General features: G+C 45.6%; 1 protein-coding gene across 1 annotated transcript in view; it reads right to left on the bottom strand.

Annotated features, from left to right (window-relative positions):
* Nucleotides 1-18029, bottom strand: part of LOC126226405 (glutamate receptor ionotropic, delta-2-like) — a 110477-nt gene that overhangs the window by 24594 nt on the left and 67854 nt on the right. Inside the window, exons 8-10 of the mRNA XM_049942223.1 lie at nt 17703-17926; nt 12400-12431; nt 7721-7846 (exon numbers count right to left, since the gene is read on the bottom strand). Of these exons, the coding sequence (XP_049798180.1) occupies nt 7721-7846; nt 12400-12431; nt 17703-17926 (382 nt within the window). The remainder of the gene's footprint in view (nt 1-7720; nt 7847-12399; nt 12432-17702; nt 17927-18029) is intronic.

Raw genomic sequence — 18029 nt, 5'->3', positions numbered from 1 at the left:
TAAAATGGCTAAGCAGGGATGGCTAGAGGACAAATGTAAGGATGTAGAGGGTTATCTCACTAGGGGTAAGATAGATACTGCCTACAGGAAAATTAAAGAGACCTTTGGAGAAAAGAGAACCACTTGTATGAATATCAAGAGCTCAGATGGAAACTCAGTTCTAACCAAACAAGGGAAAGCAGAAAGGTGGAAGGAGTATATAGAGGGTCTATACAAGGGGGATGTACTTCAGGACAATATTATGGAAATGGAAGAGGATGTAGATGAAGATGAAATGGGAGACATAATACTGCGTGAAGAATTTGACAGAGCACTAAAAGACCTGAGTCGAAACAAGGCCCCAGGAGTAGACAACATTCCATTAGAACTACTGACGGCCTTGGGAGAGCCAGTCCTGACAAAACTACCATCTCGTAGCAAGATGTATGAGACAGGTGAAATACCCTCAGACTTCAAGAAGAATATAATAATTCCAATCCCAAAGAAAGCAGGTGTTGACAGATGTGAAAATTACCGAACTATCAGTTTAATAAGTCACAGCTGCAAAATACTAACGCGAATTCTTTACAGACGAATCGAAAAACTGGTTGAAGCCGACCTCGGCGAAGATCAGTTTGGATTCCGCAGAAATGTTGGAACACGTGAGGCAATACTGACCCTACGACTTATCTTAGAAAATAGATTAAGGAAAGGCAAACCTACATTTCTGGCATTTGTAGACTTAGAGAAAGCTTTTGACAATGTTGACTGGAATGCTTTCTTTCAAATTCTAAAGGTGGCAGGGGTAAAATACAGGGAGCGAAAAGCTATTTACAATTTGTACAGAAACCAGATGGCAGTTATAAGAGACGAGGGGCATGAAAGGGAAGCAGCGGCTGGGAAGGGAGTGAGAGAGGGTTGTAGCCTGTCCCCGATGTTATTCAATCTGTATATTGAGCAAGCAGTAGAGGAAACAACAGAAAATTCGAAGTAGGTATTAAAGCCCATGGAGAAGAAATAAAAACGTTGAGGTTCGCCGATGACATTGTAATTCTATCAGAGACAGCAAAGGACTTGGAAGAGCTGTTGAACGGAATGGACAATGTCTTGAACCAGTCTCAGGACTGAAGACAACAAACAGTAGACAAGCAGCGTACCACACAAGTCGATTCGCTGATGCGAAACATTGTTGCGCAGAGTCGAAGAGACAATCTCGAAGCCAACAAAGGCAGCCTATGACGTAATAAGCATCCTATTCGGTTTGAACACAACCTCAGCCTGGTTCGACGTGCCGCAAGGCAAGTGTTCCAGCAGCATGAAGTTGCGAGAGTTTGTTTGTGATTTTGGAGAGAACTTCTACAACATTGATGGGAAATATTATTCTGCAAATTATGTCAAGTTACAGCTAGTGTAGAAAAGCGTTTTAATGTGCGACAACACTGTGATAACGGGAAGCACTGCAGCTGTGCGAAGAGAAGTGCTGAATGACAGTAGACAAACGCTGTAATTTGAGCAGTCAACATTCTTCCACGAATTATACGAGGTGATATAGTCTTGCAAAATAGCGTTGGAGAAGTTGAAGAATCCACGCTTCAGACATTTCATGGAGAAGTACACAATACACTCCGCTCCAGATGCATTGCATGAGAACTGTTTTCCGTGTGCTACGAAGAGGTGCTCAACAAAATATGAATTAGTGTATTGACGAAAATCTCAGGTTATCCATACAAAACAGCCAGTACGTGTGGGATTTTCGTTGCAAATATTGTTGTTGATGTTCTAATAGTTGACAGGCCTGGATAAATGTTTCTCCTAAAGTGTGAAGCTCTGGGGAGAGTAAACAACTATACAACTGTCATTTTGTGACAACTCTATATAGCTGCTGTGGCCGGATGGTGTGAACGAAGGCTATTTTTTTGTGCTAGTAGCAGATGGTGCTTCATACATGACTAAAGCAGACAGATTTTCAACCCCAGTATGGTGTAGGGCATTTGCCTTGCACATGCGTTACACAGAGTTGCAGAAGAAGTGCGATCAAATTACCCTGATGTGGGTACATTAAATTTCCTGTGGTAAGAAAATCTATGCGAAAGCTCCCCTGCAGACGCAGAAATTCAAAGAACAAGCACCTTCACTGCCCCTCTCCCCTCTGCGTGCTCTTATACGATGCGGTTCTTGGCTTACGGCTGCGTTTGTATTTCTGCGCTAACTACACCAAAATAAAGACAATATTTTGCTAGGTAGATAGCGATGAATCAAGTGCCATCAGAAATGTGAAAGGGGTCTTTACCTTGTCTGTATACGTGGCGTACATCGACGCCAACTTTCAGTCGTGTCGAAAGCCATCACACAACTGGAATGCATTCGTACTCAACTGTATGATGCTCTGGATATTGTGCAACACGTTCAGAGTGAGTTGGGTCGAGCTCGTGGTCATGTGGCTCACAAAGTGAACAACACATTGCAAGGTGTTCTCCAGCAGAATTCTGGATATTGTGCAATGTACAAAGTTAGTGACAGTCCTAGGAATCCCACAGCATTTAAAGACAATGAACAAAAGCTGGCGTGCAGTGACCTCGCCGCCTGCACACGCGCTACTGTGACGTCCTGTGGTGTTGAGAGGAACTTTTACGTGTACAAATCTATCTTCAGCGACAGCTGTCGATCTTTGTAAATGCATCTTGTGATTTGGTGCAACAGAGACTGAAGATTATCAACCAATTGTTAACTAACTCGGAATACTGTAAACAACTGGTTTGCAGTAGGAAAATCATGGTTTTATTGTTTGTATAGGTGTTATTGTTTTACTGTACCTCGTGTTTTTTTCCAGATCATATAGACATTTCAAAAATAAGTGCTAGTTAATTTCAAACACAGCAAAAAATAAGTACTATACTCATTAGTTGTTCAGATGTTAATTGTGTATTACATGGTATTCCACAAAATGAACACGACACGTTTAAATACACATACATACATACATTAATCCTTGTTCCATAGATAATGAATACGACATTTTGTAATGATGTGGAACGTGTCACTTTAACATAAGTTTTCTTTACACCAAATAATTAATTAACTAATTTAATTTTTTTTTATTTTTTATTTTTTTTAGCGTTACTACTTCATATCTAAGAATTCATCTATTGAGTAGAAGGAGTTGTCATTCAGAAATTCTTTTAATTTGCTTTTAAATGTTGGTTGCCTATCTGTCAGACTTTTAATACTATTTAGCAAATGACCAAAGATTTTTGTGCCAGCATAATTCACCTCTTTCTGTGCCAAAGTGAGATTTAATCCAGAATAGTGAATATCATCCTTTCTTCTAGTGTTCTAGGTATGCACTTTGCTGTTATTTTTGAATTTGGATGGATTATTAATGACAAATTTCTTAAGTGAATATATGTATTGCGAAGGTACTGTGAATATCCCGAGTTCCTTAAATGAATGTCTGCAAGGTGATCTTGGGTGGGCTCCAGCTACTATTCTGATTACACGCTTTTGTGCAATGAATACTTTCTCTCTTAATGACGAATTGCCCCAAAATATGATGCCATATGAAATCAGTGAATGAAAATAGGCATAGTAGGCTAATTTACTGATATGTTTATCACCAAAATTTGCAATAACCCTAATTGCATAAGTAGCTGAACCTAACCGTTTCAGCAGATCATCGCTGTGTTTCTTCCAATTCAATTCTTCATCAATGCACACATCCAGAAATTTTGAGTATTCTATCTTAGCAACAGACTTCCGTTCATAGTCTATTTTATCAATGGTGTTATGCCATTTACTGTACAGAATTGTACGAGGGCAGTTCAATAAGTAATGCAACACATTTTTTTTCTGAAACAGGGGTTGTTTTATTCAGCATTGAAATACACCAGGTTATTCCCCAATCTTTTAGCTACACAACACTATTTTTCAGCGTAATCTCCATTCAATGCTACGGCCTTACGCCACCTTGAAATGAGGGCCTGTATGCCTGCACGGTACCATTCCACTGGTCGATGTCGGAGCCAACATCGTACTGCATCAATAACTTCTTCATCATCCGTGTAGTGCGTCCCACGGATTGCGTCCTTCATTGGGCCAAACATATGGAAATCCGACGGTGCGAGATCGGGGTTGTGAGCTCCTCTCGGGTGCGAAGACTTGTGTGAGGTCTTACGTTGTCATGAAGAAGGAGAAGTTCGTTCTGATTTTTGTGCCTACGAACACGCTGAAGTCGTTTCTTCAATTTCTGAAGAGTAGCACAATACACTTCAGAGTTGATTGTTTGACCATGGGGAAGGAAATCGAACAGAATAACCCCTTCAGCGTCCCAGAAGACTGTAACCATGACTTTACCGGCTGAGGGTATGGCTTTAAACTTTTTCTTGGTAGGGGAGTGGGTGTGGCGCCACTCCATTGATTGCCGTTTTGTTTCAGGTTCGAAGTGATGAACCCATGTTTCATCGCCTGTAACAATCTTTGACAAGAAATTGTCACCCTCAGCCACATGACGAGCAAGCAATTCCGCACAGATGGTTCTCCTTTGCTCTTTATGGTGTTCGGTTAGACAACGAGGGACCCAGCGGGAACAAACCTTTGAATATCCCAACTGGTGAACAATTGTGACAGCACTACCAACAGAGATGTCAAGTTGAGCACTGAGTTGTTTGATGGTGATCCGTCGATCATCTCGAACGAGTGTGCTCGCACGCTCCGCCATTGTAGGAGTCACAGCTGTGCACGGCCGGCCCGCACGCGGGAGATCAGACAGTCTTGCTTGACCTTGCGGCGATGATGACACACGCTTTGCCCAACGACTCACCATGCTTTTGTCCACTGCCAGATCACCGTAGACATTCTGCAAGCGCCTATGAATATCTGAGATGCCCTGGTTTTCCGCCAAAAGAAACTCGATCACCGCCTGTTGTTTGCAATGCACATCCGTTACAGACGCCATTTTAACAGCTCCGTACAGCGCTGCCACCTGTCGGAAGTCAATGAAACTATACGAGACGAAGCGGGAATGTTTGAAAATATTCCACAAGAAATTTCCGGTTTTTTCAACCAAAATTGGCCGAGAAAAAAATGTGTTGCATTACTTATTGAACTGCCCTCGTATAAACTGTGTTTTCTCAGAATTTAGTGTGAGTCCATTTGCAGAGAACCACTTAATAATTTTTTGAAAGACATTATTTGCAATTTCCTCAGCTGATTCTTGCTTCTTGGGTGTGATTACTATACTTGTATCATCAGCAAAAAGAACTAACTTTGCATCTTTATGAATATAGAATGGCAAGTCGTTAATATATATTAAGAACAATAAGGGACCGAAGACTGGGCCCTGTGGGGCACCATTCTTGATACCTCCCCAGTTAGAGGACTCTGCTGGTTTTTGTAGATTATCTGTACTGTTAATTTCAACCTTCTGCATTCATCCAGTTAAGTATGAATTGAACCATTTGTGCACTGTCCCACTCATACCACAATACTTAAGCTTATCTAGAAGTCATATTTTATTTTTAAAATTATATTTATACAAGTCTTAGGCCATAAATGCTTGCATATTTCGCTGTTGTTTTCGGTCATTAAAATCCAGGCTCGAGCGATAAGGTTTCGTTACACCAGAAGACGCAGTGTGCTGGTATTATAGTGTGATGAGCCATGGACTTCAGGCTGTGGCTGGTAGTGATTCATTGAACTCTGAAGGCACAAAAATGTGTTGCGAACATCTTGCGTCCTCATATGTTACCTCTGATGCGACGGTACGGTGGTGCCATATATCAACTGGAATCTGATCGTCCACACGTGACATATACACTGAAGAGACAAAGAAACTGGTACACCTGCCCAATATCGTGAAGGACCCCCATGAGCACTCAGAAGTGCCACAACACGACGTGGCATGGACTCGACTAATGTCTAAAGTAGTGCTGGAGGGAGCTGACACCATGAATTCTGCAGAGTTGCCCATAAATCCGTAAGAGTATGAGGGGATGGAGATCTCTTCTGAACATCACGTTCAAGGCATGCCAGATATGCTCAATAACGTTCATGTCTGGGGAGTTTGGTGGCTAGAGAAAGTGTTTAAACTCAGAAGTGTGTTCCTGGAGCAACTCTGTAGCAATTCTGGACGTGTGGGACGTCGCATTGTCCTGCTGGAACTGCCCAAGTCAGTCGGACAGGATGCTTATGTACGTGTCTCTTGTCAGAGTCGATGTAGCCGCATCAGGGGTTGCATATCACTCCAACTGCACACGCCTCACACCATTACAGAGCCTCCGCCAGCTTTAACAGTCCTCAGCTGACATCCACGGTCCAGGGGTTCATGAGGTTGCTCCATACCCGTACATGTCGATTCGCTCGATACTATTTGTAACGAAACTTGTCCGACCAGGCAAAATGTTTCCAGTCATAAATAGACCAATGTCGGAGTTGACGGGCCCAGGCAAGGCGTAAAGTTTATGTCGTGCAGTCATCAAGGATACACGAGTGGGCCTTTGGATCCGAAAGCCCATATTGATGATGTTTCGTTGAACTGTTCGCACGCTGACACTTGTTGATCGCACAGCATTGAAATCTGCAGCTATTTGCGGAAGGGTTGCACTTCTGTCACGTTGGACGGTTCTCTTCAGTCGTCGTTGGTCCTGTTCTTGCAGAATCTTTTTCCGGCCGCAGCCGTGTCGGAGATTTGATGTTTTACCGGATTCCTGATATTCACGGTACACTCTGAAATGGTTTTACGGGAAAATCCCCACTTCATCGGTACCTCGGAGATGCTGTGTCCCATCGCTCGTGCGCCGAGTATAACACCACGTTCAAAGTCACTTAAATCTTGATAACCTGCCATTGTCGCAGCAGTAACCGATCTAACAACCGCTCCAGCACTTGTTTTCTTACATAGGCGTTGCCGACTTCAGCGCCATATTCTGCATGTTTACATATCTCTGTATTTGAATTCGCATGCTTGTACCAGTTTCTTTGGCGCTTCAGTGTATTTCTATGAACTATCTGCTTAATGTTAAGGCGCGCCCGTGGCCGTCATAGTCACCAGACCTGTGCCCGACAGAAGATGAGCGGGATCAGCTCGTGTGGCAACTCTGTCCCAGCGCCACTGTCAAGTGGGTTCATAGTGTCTAGTTCTTTGTAAATTTGATCTGATTTTGTAATTACTAAATGAAATTATGTACCCTCTCAACTCGTGGACTTTTAATTTCGTTTTCTCCTCCTTTTCTGAGTGCTTCACCTTTTTTGTCTGGTAGTGCAGATGGAGATGACGACAGAGACAGACCCTAAGTGACTGTGGACAGGCGCGATTCATCGAATTATTACTGAAGTGCGACATATGCGGGGTGGACAGAAACCAGTCAAACTTAAACAACTGCCCAAATGAAGGACTGGTATGACTAGAGTAGTTTAGCTCGGTAGTATAGAATTTGCTGATCATTCTTCTCATCTTACATCTTAAATGGAATGCTTTTGGATAGCGAATGAGTAAAAAGAAAGTGAGCGGGTGACTGTCAGCGAGCAGTACCTGCCTGTGTCGTGCGGTAGCGTTCTCGCTTCCCACGCCCGGGTTCCCGGGTTCGATTCCCGGCGGGGTCAGGGATTTTCTCTGCCTCGTGATGGCTGGGTGTTGTGTGCTGTCCTTAGGTTAGTTAGGTTTAAGTAGTTCTAAGTTCTAGGGGACTTATGACCACAGCAGTTGAGTCCCATAGTGCTCAGAGCCATTTGAACCATTTTTTAGTACCTGCCTGTCGATGCGCGGTTTGAGGGGCGAGTTGCGCTCCAGGCCGATAGCGACGGGCATGTGGACGGCGCAGTCCTGCATCACGTGCAGCCGGTGCCCGTCCAGCTGCGAGCCGTTCATCCCGCTCTGCCAACACAACGCGGTCAGCGCCAAGCTGTACAAGCTGAAAAAACTACACGGAAACGTATGCTGAACAAGTACCCAAAGAGCAGCAATTCTGTGTTCCTGTGAAAGGAATGTGTGTGCGTGGTCGTGAATGTAGGAGTGCAAGTGATTTGATGTGAGGGTCACTTTATAGGGCGACACAGAAAAACGGAAACTTCTGAAAATACACTACTGGCCATTAAAATTGCTACACCAAGAAGAAATGCAGATGATAAACGGGTATTCATTGGACAAATATATTATACTAAAACTGACACGTGATTACATTTTCACGCAATTTGGGTGCATAGATCCTGAGAAATCAGTACCCAGAACAACCACCTCTGGCCGCAATAACGGCCTTCATACGCCTGGGCATTGAGTCAAACAGAGCTTGGATGGCGTGTACAGGTACAGCTGCCCACGCAGCTTCAACATGATACCACAGTTCATCAAGAGTAGTGACTGGCGTATTGTGACGAGCCAGTTGCTCGGCCACCATTGACCAGACATTTTCAATTGGTGAGAGATCTGGAGAATGTGCTGGCCAGGGCAGCTGTCGAACATTTTCTGTATCCAGAAAGGCCCGTACAGGACCTGCAACATGCGGTCGTGCGTTATCCTGCTGAAATGTAGGGTTTCACTGGGATCGAATGAAGGGTCGGAACACATCTGAAATGTAACGTCCACTGTTCAAAGTGCCGTCAATGAGAACAAGAGGTGACCGAGACGTGAAACCAATGGCACCCCATACCATCACGCCGGGTGATACGCCAGTATGGCAATGACGAATACACGCTTCCAATGTGCGTTCACCGCGATGTCGCCAAACACGGATGCGAGCATCATGATGCTGTAAACAGAACCTGGACTCATCCGAAAAAATGACGTTTTGCCATTCGTGCACCCAGGTTCGTCGTTGAGTACACCATCGTAGGCGCTCCTGTCTGTGATGCAGCGTCAAGGGTAACCGCAGCCATGGTCTCCGAGCTGATACTCCATGCTTCTGCAAACGTCGTCAAACTGTTCGTGCCGTGCGACTGCTACGGTCGCAGGTTCGAATCCTGCCTCGGGCATGGACGTGTGTGATGTCCTTAGGTTAGATAGGTTTAAGTAGTTCTAAGTTCTAGGGGACTGATGACCACAGCAGTTGAGTCCCATAGTGCTCAGAGCCATTTGAACCATTTTTTGAAACTGTTCGTGCAGATGGTTGTTGTTTGCGATCGTCCCCATCTGTTGACTCAAGGATCGAGACGTGGCTGCACGATCCGTTACAGCCATGCAGATAAGATGCCTGTCATCTCGACTGCTAGTGATACGTATTACCCTCCTGAACCCACCGATTTCATATTCTGCTAACAGTCATTGGATCTCGATCAACGCGAGCAGCATTGTCGCGATACGATAAACCGCAATCGCGATAGGCTACAATCCGACCTTTATCAAAGGTTTCTGCTTCTTACACGAGGCATCACAACAAAGTTTCACCAGGCAACGTCGGTCAACTGCTGTTTGTGTATGAGAAATCGGTTGGAAACTTTCCGCATGTCAGCACGTTGTGGGTGTCGCCATCGGCGCCAATCTTGTGTAAATGCTCTGGAAGGCTAATCACTTGCATATCACAGCATCTTCTTCCTGTCGGTTAAATTTCGCGTCTGTAGCACGTCATCTTCGTGGTGTAGCAATTTTAATGGCCAGTAGTGTACATTGGACAGGTGCTGTTCGTGGTGAAATACAACAGCGCAACCTGCAGGATCGGCTTGCATCTGCATCTAATTCAGGCATACATTTCCCGCCGCGTTTCCATACTTTCGTCCAATCCTCGTGGCTTCAGGCGTTTGCCGAAGGCAGTTCAAAGGTAAGTCGAAAATTTCTCGGCGTTACAGAGGATGGGCACTCAGTGAAATGTACGTGTCTTCTGACGTATCTTATTACATGGGTCTTCTAATTATACAGAATGGGAAGCAATAGAAATTCGAGTGTGTTCCAATAGATTGTTGGATGTAGTGGATGTAAGAACTTGGGGAAAGGATGCAGCATGCTAGTGGGAAAAGGTGTATTGAGAAGTCAATAGTCTTCAAACTACCACATTAGATCACAGTGAATTGTTAAAGTGTACTGAACTATATTTCTCGACTGCAAAAAATTCATTAAATCGCAGTGTATAATATTGTTTGACAAATGATAATGTCAGACTAAGATGTATACGCTTATTAGTACGTAAAACTAAATGAGAGGTACAAGATGAAAAAGATTATTGGCTTACACAATGGGCCGTTCATTTCCTATGCATAAAGGGGCAGACAGTGTTATGTTTTGTAGCAGCATTCACTGCTTACACTCCATCCACATGAACGTCACCGCCAAGATCCTAACAGTGTGCTTGAGCATTTCTCATCTAGGAACCATACATCTTACGATACTAATTAACACAGGCCTTCGAGACGACAGAATATGCTAAAAGAAGGGGCACTTTTTTGACCAGTTACGAACCGAGTGCAGCTATATATCGCGTAAAAATGTTTGAAATTACCTACGAAATTTCTACCATTCCCGTATTATCTCTCGCTTTAAGCAAGTTATTACCGAAACGTCATGAAATACGGGATGCAAATTGCTGGCAAACAGATTTCTTTACAACAGATACTAATAATGCCTATTAAATCAAACTTTCAAGAAGGCGCCATACATGTTATTTTGCCAATACATAGAAGGCAATTTTCGTTTCCATTTGTTCAGTAAAAAAATAAAAGGCGATTTTCTATTCATGTGCTAGTAATATCGCCACTGATCTCTCTTAAACAACCACCAACCTATTCGTGATACGCTGTAGGTGAAGCTCAGAGTAGTTTCGATAAGGCCACGCGAATCTATCTATTACACTTTTACAACCAGAGCTTAAGCTCTGTCTCCTGTAAATTTGGTTTCGAGGAAACTATAGACACTAGCATTCCTTCCTTTTGTTACACACAACACACTGAGAAATACCAACACGTTGGACGAAAACAGTGTGCTATAGATATACAACTCACGAACTCTTTCGTTGAAAAGATTAAAGCTCTAATTTCTCACAATCAACAACAGATAGCAGTAGCTGTGTGATAAGTACTCCAGCTGTAGTGAAAGCAATAGACAAGAAAGAGATATCTCCTCGAAGCTCCGGAAACACCATATCGTGTCGATATAACCGACCGCGGCGCGCTAAGGACGATTTCTGAGGCGACTCATCTTACAAACTCCAGCCTAATTCGTCTATAATGCGGCTTGTGGTTAACATGAATGCAGCTTTAACAATAGTGTTGTTGTAAGGTACTGCTTTCTGAAGCGCTGTCGCGCGTTCAGTGACTATCTAGGGCTACGTCCAGGGTCTTAATAAAACTTAGTAGCCGGTCGCTCATCTCAGAAGTCACTCTCATTGTCAGTGTCTGAGCCACTGTCACCGTTCCCTGTAATCTATGTCGCCACAGCCCCTGTTGCAGCCGTCATCATCTTTCACCTTGTCGTCGTCCGCCTCCGTAGCTGAGTGGTTCGAGTTCAACATTTGCCTGCAGCTTTGACGACCTTAGACTTCAGCCAGGCGTTTGACCGGGTCTATCATTCTTTGCTTACTGCTGTCCTCCGCCATTTGGGTTATGCAGAAGCTATCGTCGAGGTGGTTACCCGCCTCCTGCGTGGAGCGATATCCCGGATGCTGTATAATGGTAGGCGCACACAACCTATCCTGATCAGGTGCTGAATGCGACAGAGGTGCCTCCTGTCGGCGCCACTGTATGCCTTCGCCGTAGAACCATTTTTATGTGGTCTGCGACAGCGACTGACGTAGATGTCGCCAAGTGGACATCGATTCTGCTGCACCCCCTAAGCGGACGATTTCGTCCTTTGCCTTCGAACTACCGACGATACCCGGGCAGCGCTTGCTTGGGTGGCGACCTATGAAGAGGTGTCGGACAGCTCTCGTAACGTACGTAAATCGCTAGCAATTTCTATCGGTACACGCTTGCCTCAGGGGAAAGTCCATTCGCTCAGCGTGACTGATACCTTACGTTGTCTTGGCATCGACTTTACGGCTGCTGACCTGTTTCGGACTACGGCGCTAAACTGCAGACGCCTGCAGCAGTGGATGAGGATTAGTCTTGCTGAACATCGCCTCCGCTCCCTTGACCTTCTGCGACGTGCGCACTATGTCAATACTCTCATAGCACCGTGGATCCCTCACGTGTCGCAAACTCTTCCGATCCCGCACATCCTGGCTCGCCACATGTTAGCTGCGATGGTTTCCTTTGTTAGCCAGGGGATGAGCTTTGAAGTCCGCTATGAGTCCCTCACCCTTCCCCAGGCTCGGGGGGGTGTGAGTCTTTACCATGTTCCAGATAGAGCTCGGGCCCCTTTCTGTCAGTTCACAGTCGGTGACTTGGCGGCGTTGCCCGACTTGCCTTACCAGCTTATTGCTTGACGCATATGCCACGGCCTCGTTGGTCCCTCCAGTGACGTTGTCGAATACCCCATCGACCTTCTATCACATCGGACTCTCTCTCTCTCTCTCTCTTTTTAACAGCTATATTTCTGCCTCTTTGCCACTTCTGCGCTTGTTGTCGACAAAAGTGTTCTACACTGAGATGCGACTGGACCGCGCTGCCAGTGTGACTGAAGTACCCACACTCTAGGTGGGGCAATATATTGCGGGCGATGAACGCCCCTTTTCTTGACACTACTGGACGCTCCGTGTGGTATGTCACTGTCAACGGAAAACCACCCATCTCGTCTCCATCAAGTTCACCTCACCAAATCTCTGCTTTTTGTCGCGTGCCTGGTACCGGACACAGATGATCATTGCTTCTTCTGTGGCCCAACAGTAGATGTCTGGCACATGGTCCGGTGAATTCTGGCCTTTCTCACACGTGCCGTTCCTGACCGCATTGCACTGCACGTGATCTTGTTCCCGGATGACGTACACTACCTGCAGAGGAAGACTCACTCTGTAAATTGGTTCTGTGGCCTTGCAGTTCAATATCTTTTTGCAATTGGCGAGAAGAGTGTTCTCGATTTCTGGACGTACGCGAAGGAACGACATTGTGCCATTGTCTGTAATCCAAAGTACAGGCAATACTTTTCCAACTTCCTTTGGAGTGCTTTCTACTACCCCCCGGTAATTGGAATGTTCCCGCAATGAGAAGCTGATCTGACCTGATATACTATTTTTGAATTTTTGATATGATCTCTAATGGTATTCCGCTTTATTTTCGAGAAGATGTGCATAGATTTCTCCACAGCTACGAGCGGTTTCATGGACTCCACTCCATGGTAAAAAAAATTCTCCCCTATTTCTTCCCTAGTTTCTTAGATTAGGTACAATTATTGGCATAGGCGTAGTTAAAGGCCAACCCTTGAAGTGGCACAGGTATTACTTCTTTAGGGTCAAAAGTGGCAGTGCCAAATAGTCCTTTTTTGTGTAGGTTCCATTATAATCAGGAAAGTGAGAGGGTAAAGAAAATAGAGTGGTCAGCCCCGCGGAATGCTACGCAAGGTGGCCCAGTTTCGATTCCCGGCTGAATATCACTCAGCATAGTTCTCTGTTTTCTAGATCAAGTAAAGACATTATAATAGAATCCACTGTATTAATTATTCATTCATATTTATTTACTGTGTCTTCATTAGTGCGCAATTCTAGCCAACGCATAGACAATTTGACTCCACGACTGCAGTTAGCACTCATTATTTGCAGCGAGTTAGCTGCTGGGCATGAAAGCAGACAAGTGTGTCTCGACCCTGCGGCATTATCGAGCTACCCTTTCTAAGCCGAGCCGTGCATAAACCAGTTCTCTAAGGCAAGAGCAACATCAGGTAAAGTCGCAATTGGTTTGCTCGTACGGAATGCTGATAAGAGAGCAACTACTCAGCAGAATATCCCATCAGGTAACTTGGAAAGTTCGGAGACGACAATTACTTGTATAGCATGACTCTGTACCCTGTCATAAGACAGCATCTGCGAGGCAATGTCTTGTGGGTAATAACATTCCTGAAATTGAATGGCTTGTCCACAGTCTCGATCTGACCCCAGTGGATCACTTTTGGGGTAAGTTAGAACGTCGACTCCGCTCAAGACCCTAACATGCAATGTCACTATCTTCTCTAGTATCTCTTCTTGAAGAAGAATAGGCTGTCATTGCTCCACAGACATCCAGACACACCACTGAAAGTGTTCCCAGCGGAGTTCAAGCCGTCGTACAGACGAAGAATAGACTCACGCCATATTAATTTCCACTAATAGCTGTCTGGACACTTTTGCTCACGTAGTGTGCCTATATAAGAAAGAAACAATTATCTTAATTTTAGTGAGGTGTCTGAAGCCAGCAAGCGTGACAGTGCTATAGCCTCCTGTTAATGTTTCCCAGGTGAGGGATTTGGATGCATATGGGATTGGTAAGGAAGCGTAATGAGGGGGGATGTGATGTGAATATTGGGAAGTATCAAGAGGTTGGATGTAGTGCTAGGAGGCGAGCAGAAATTCTGTCTGCAGCGAGAGTGTGACTGGAACCTACATCTGGGAATGAAACAGAGAGGTTAGGGTGTAGTTGGTAGGATGAGTCTATTTCATGAGTTATTTCATGGATTGGAAGGGAAAGTCGACTGAATTTCCTCTGGGAAGGACACACAGAGTGGGGACATTGGGGACATGTTAGGAATGTGGAACGTGTTTAGACACGTGCCATGATGCTCGAGGACTGTGGGTACATTGCATTGCTAGGAATCGATTTTGCGAGATACGTAGGACTGACATAGGTATTCTAGTTTTTGAAAAGATGTAGGATTTCTTATGAGCCAGTGGTGAGAAATTTCTGGGACTTTTTTTATTTCGGTCAATCTCTGTTTTCTAAAATGTGTGTGACAGGTGTCACACTCCACGACCCAATATTTGCTGGTAATGTCACATAAGCAAGGCATGAATGACTAACTCACCGGACAAAATGTTACCTACCCTCTTATATGAACATACTGGTGGCTTTGGAGCGCTGTAGATTGTGCAGAACCGGTACCTGGTGGTCATGTGATTCTCTAACCCCCACAGAGGAAGTAAGTCATGGAGCGGCGTGTGTGTCTCAGACAGTTGCATGGAATCAGCACAGTGAGCTGGATCGGCACGAAGACATGACAAAATGACAGAAACAAGCTGTCATGTTTGCACATATCCATGGCCACATCGTGGATGCTGTTGCGAGGTTTTCTGGTTATCAACGCAGACTGTCCAACGCGTCTACAAAAAATGGTGCACCAATCGCAGCTATGCAACATGGCGTAAGAACTGTGGTCGTAAAATCAATCTAACTGACAGGATTGTCGCATTTTCTCAATGACAATGTCAATGAATGCTCGTTCATCTCCTCTAGTATCCGAACTATCACTGCGAGGGGAACTGCAATGCAACGGACATTGTTTACCTTGTGAAAGACCATTGCTCATAGTGGCATATATACTCGCACATCTTCAGTGCTCCAACCACCATAGAAACTGGACAGTAGCCGACCGAAGGTGTGTGGTAGGGTCCTGTACAACAGGATTTTGCCTCTTTTAAAATGATGCAAAGTGTCGAGAGCACAGACGGTCCTATCTAGTGGTTAACTTGCAGCACGCAGGGGTTGTAATACAGCCTGCAAGTGGTGCTTTGGGAGGTTTTGGGTGTTTGGGCTCACTCATTCAGTTTACCATGAACATGAACCAGGATATTCATTTGAACATTCTAGGTGATGATCTTTTTGACTAACTCTCAGGCATCATATAGTGTCTCGACTGGACAGTAAATTACACTACTGGCCATTAAAATTGCTACACCACAAAGATGACGTGATACAGACGCGAAATTTAACCGACAGGAAGAAGATGCTGTGATATGCAAATGACTAGCTTTTTAGATCATTCACATAAGGCTGGCGCCAGTGGCGACACCTACAACGTGCTGACGTGAGGAAAGGTTCCAACCGATTTCTCATACACAAACAGCAGTTGACCAGCGTTGTATGGTGCAACGTTGTTGTGATGCCTCGTGTAAGGAGGAGAAATGCGTACCATCACGTTTCCGACTCTGATAAAGGTCGGATTGTAGACCATCGCGATTGCGGTTTATTGTATCACAACATTGCTGCTCGCGTTGGTCTAGATCCAATGACTGTTAGCAAAAAAAATGGTTCAAATGGCTCTGAGCACTATGGGACTCAACTGCTGTGGTCATAAGTCCCCTAGAACTTAGAACTAGTTAAACCTAACTAACCTAAGGACAGCACACAACACCCAGCCATCACGAGGCAGAGAAAATCCCTGACCCCGCCGGGAATCGAACCCGGGAGACTGTTAGCAGAATATGGAATCGGTGGGTTCAGGAGGGTAATACGGAACGCCGTGCTGGATCCCAACGGCCTCGTATCGCTAGTAGTCGAGATAATAGGCATCCGCATGGCTGTAACGGATCGTGCAGCCACGTCTCGATCCCTGAGTAACAGATGGGGCCGTTTGCAAGACAAGAACCATCTGGACGCACAGTTCGACGACGTTTGCAGCAGCATGGACTATCAGCTCAGAGACCATGCCTGCGGTTACCCTTGACGCTGCATCAAAGACAGGAGCGCCTGCGATGGTGTAGTCAACGACAAACCTGGGAGAACGAATGGCAAAACGTCATTTTTTCGGATGAATCCAGGTTCTGTTTACAGCAGCATCATGATGGTCGCATCCGTGTTTGGCGAAATCGCGGTGAACGCACATTGGAAACGTGTATTCGTCATCGACATACTGGCGTATCACCCGGGGTGATGCTATGGCGTGCCATTGGTTACACGTCTCGGTCACCTCTTGTTCGCATTGATTGCACTTTGAACAGTGGACGTTAAATTTCAGATGTGTTACGACCCGTGGCTCTACCCTTCATTCGATCTCTGCGAAAGCCTACATTTTTGCAGGGTAATGCAGTACCGCATATTGCAGGTCCTGTACGGGCCTTTCTGGATACAGAAAATGTTCGACTGCTGCCCTGGCCAGCACATTCTCCAGATCTCTCACCAACTGAAAACGTCTGGTCAATGGTGGCCGAGCACCTGGCTCGTCACAATACGCCAGTCACTTCTCTTGATGAAGTGTGGTATCGTGTCGAAGCTGCATGGGCAGCTGTGGCTGTACACTCCATCCGAGCTCTGTTTGACTCAATGCCCAGGCGTACGAAGGCCGTTATTACGGCCAGAGGTGGTTGTACTGGGTACTGATATCTTAGGATCTAGGCACCCAAATTGCGTGAAAATGTAATCACATGTCAGTTTTAGTATAATATATTTGTCCAATGAATACCTGTTTGTCGTCTGCATTTTTTCTTGGTGTAGCAATTTTAATGGCCTGAGCTCAACCTCACAGAAAGTGTCTGGAAATATCTGTAACATATTCATGATGAGTATGCTGTGAACGCTCCTGACTTCCAAGATGACAACATCCGTGTTCAGAGACCAGCTCACATACATTCCTGGTTTTACGAACACTCGGTCTCCCCATCACACTGCGGCTCGCGACTAAAAACCTGATCTTAATCTCACTGAGAGTGTCTGAGTCTGTTTGTAACAGCGGATGAAATTTAGCAATAAAATCCCCGTAATTTGGAAGCTTTACGGGACGTAATCTCAAATGAGAACTCTGGCTGGATATGGCACACCTGAAGAAGCTCGCGGACTCCCTTCCTCGGAGAACTGAAGCCATTATCAACACTTAAGTGACGGTGTGCTACACGGTATCAGCGTGGTGCGTCGAGAGGGTGAGTAATGCCTTGCGCGGCGTGCTTACTAGGGAGGGGGCGAGACCTGGTAGCGCACGCTGGCGTGCCGCAGCGCGTGCACGTTGTCGTAGAGCGCGAACTGCCCGCTGGCCACCCGGCGGACGGCGTGCTCCGCGTCGCGCACCAGCTGGAAGCGCGTGCCCACGCGCTGGCTCGCGACGTCCAGGGCCGTCTCGAAGAACTCGCGCTGCTGCTCGCTCCAGCCGCCGACGGCGATCGCGCTGGCCGCCAGCTGCTCCATCGTGTCGATGGTCACCCTGCGGACAAACGTCGAAAGCGCTGCCGACTCGCGCCGCGTCATCAAGATTGGAGATCTTTCATGTTGTTGTTGTTGTTGTTGTGGTCTTCAGTCGTGAGACT

Source organism: Schistocerca nitens, chromosome 1 (assembly GCF_023898315.1).
Source record: "Schistocerca nitens isolate TAMUIC-IGC-003100 chromosome 1, iqSchNite1.1, whole genome shotgun sequence".
In the NCBI taxonomy this organism is placed as follows: domain Eukaryota; kingdom Metazoa; phylum Arthropoda; class Insecta; order Orthoptera; family Acrididae; genus Schistocerca; species Schistocerca nitens.
Note: the sequence above shows the minus strand (reverse complement) of the source record. Positions and strands in the feature narration are given on the sequence as shown.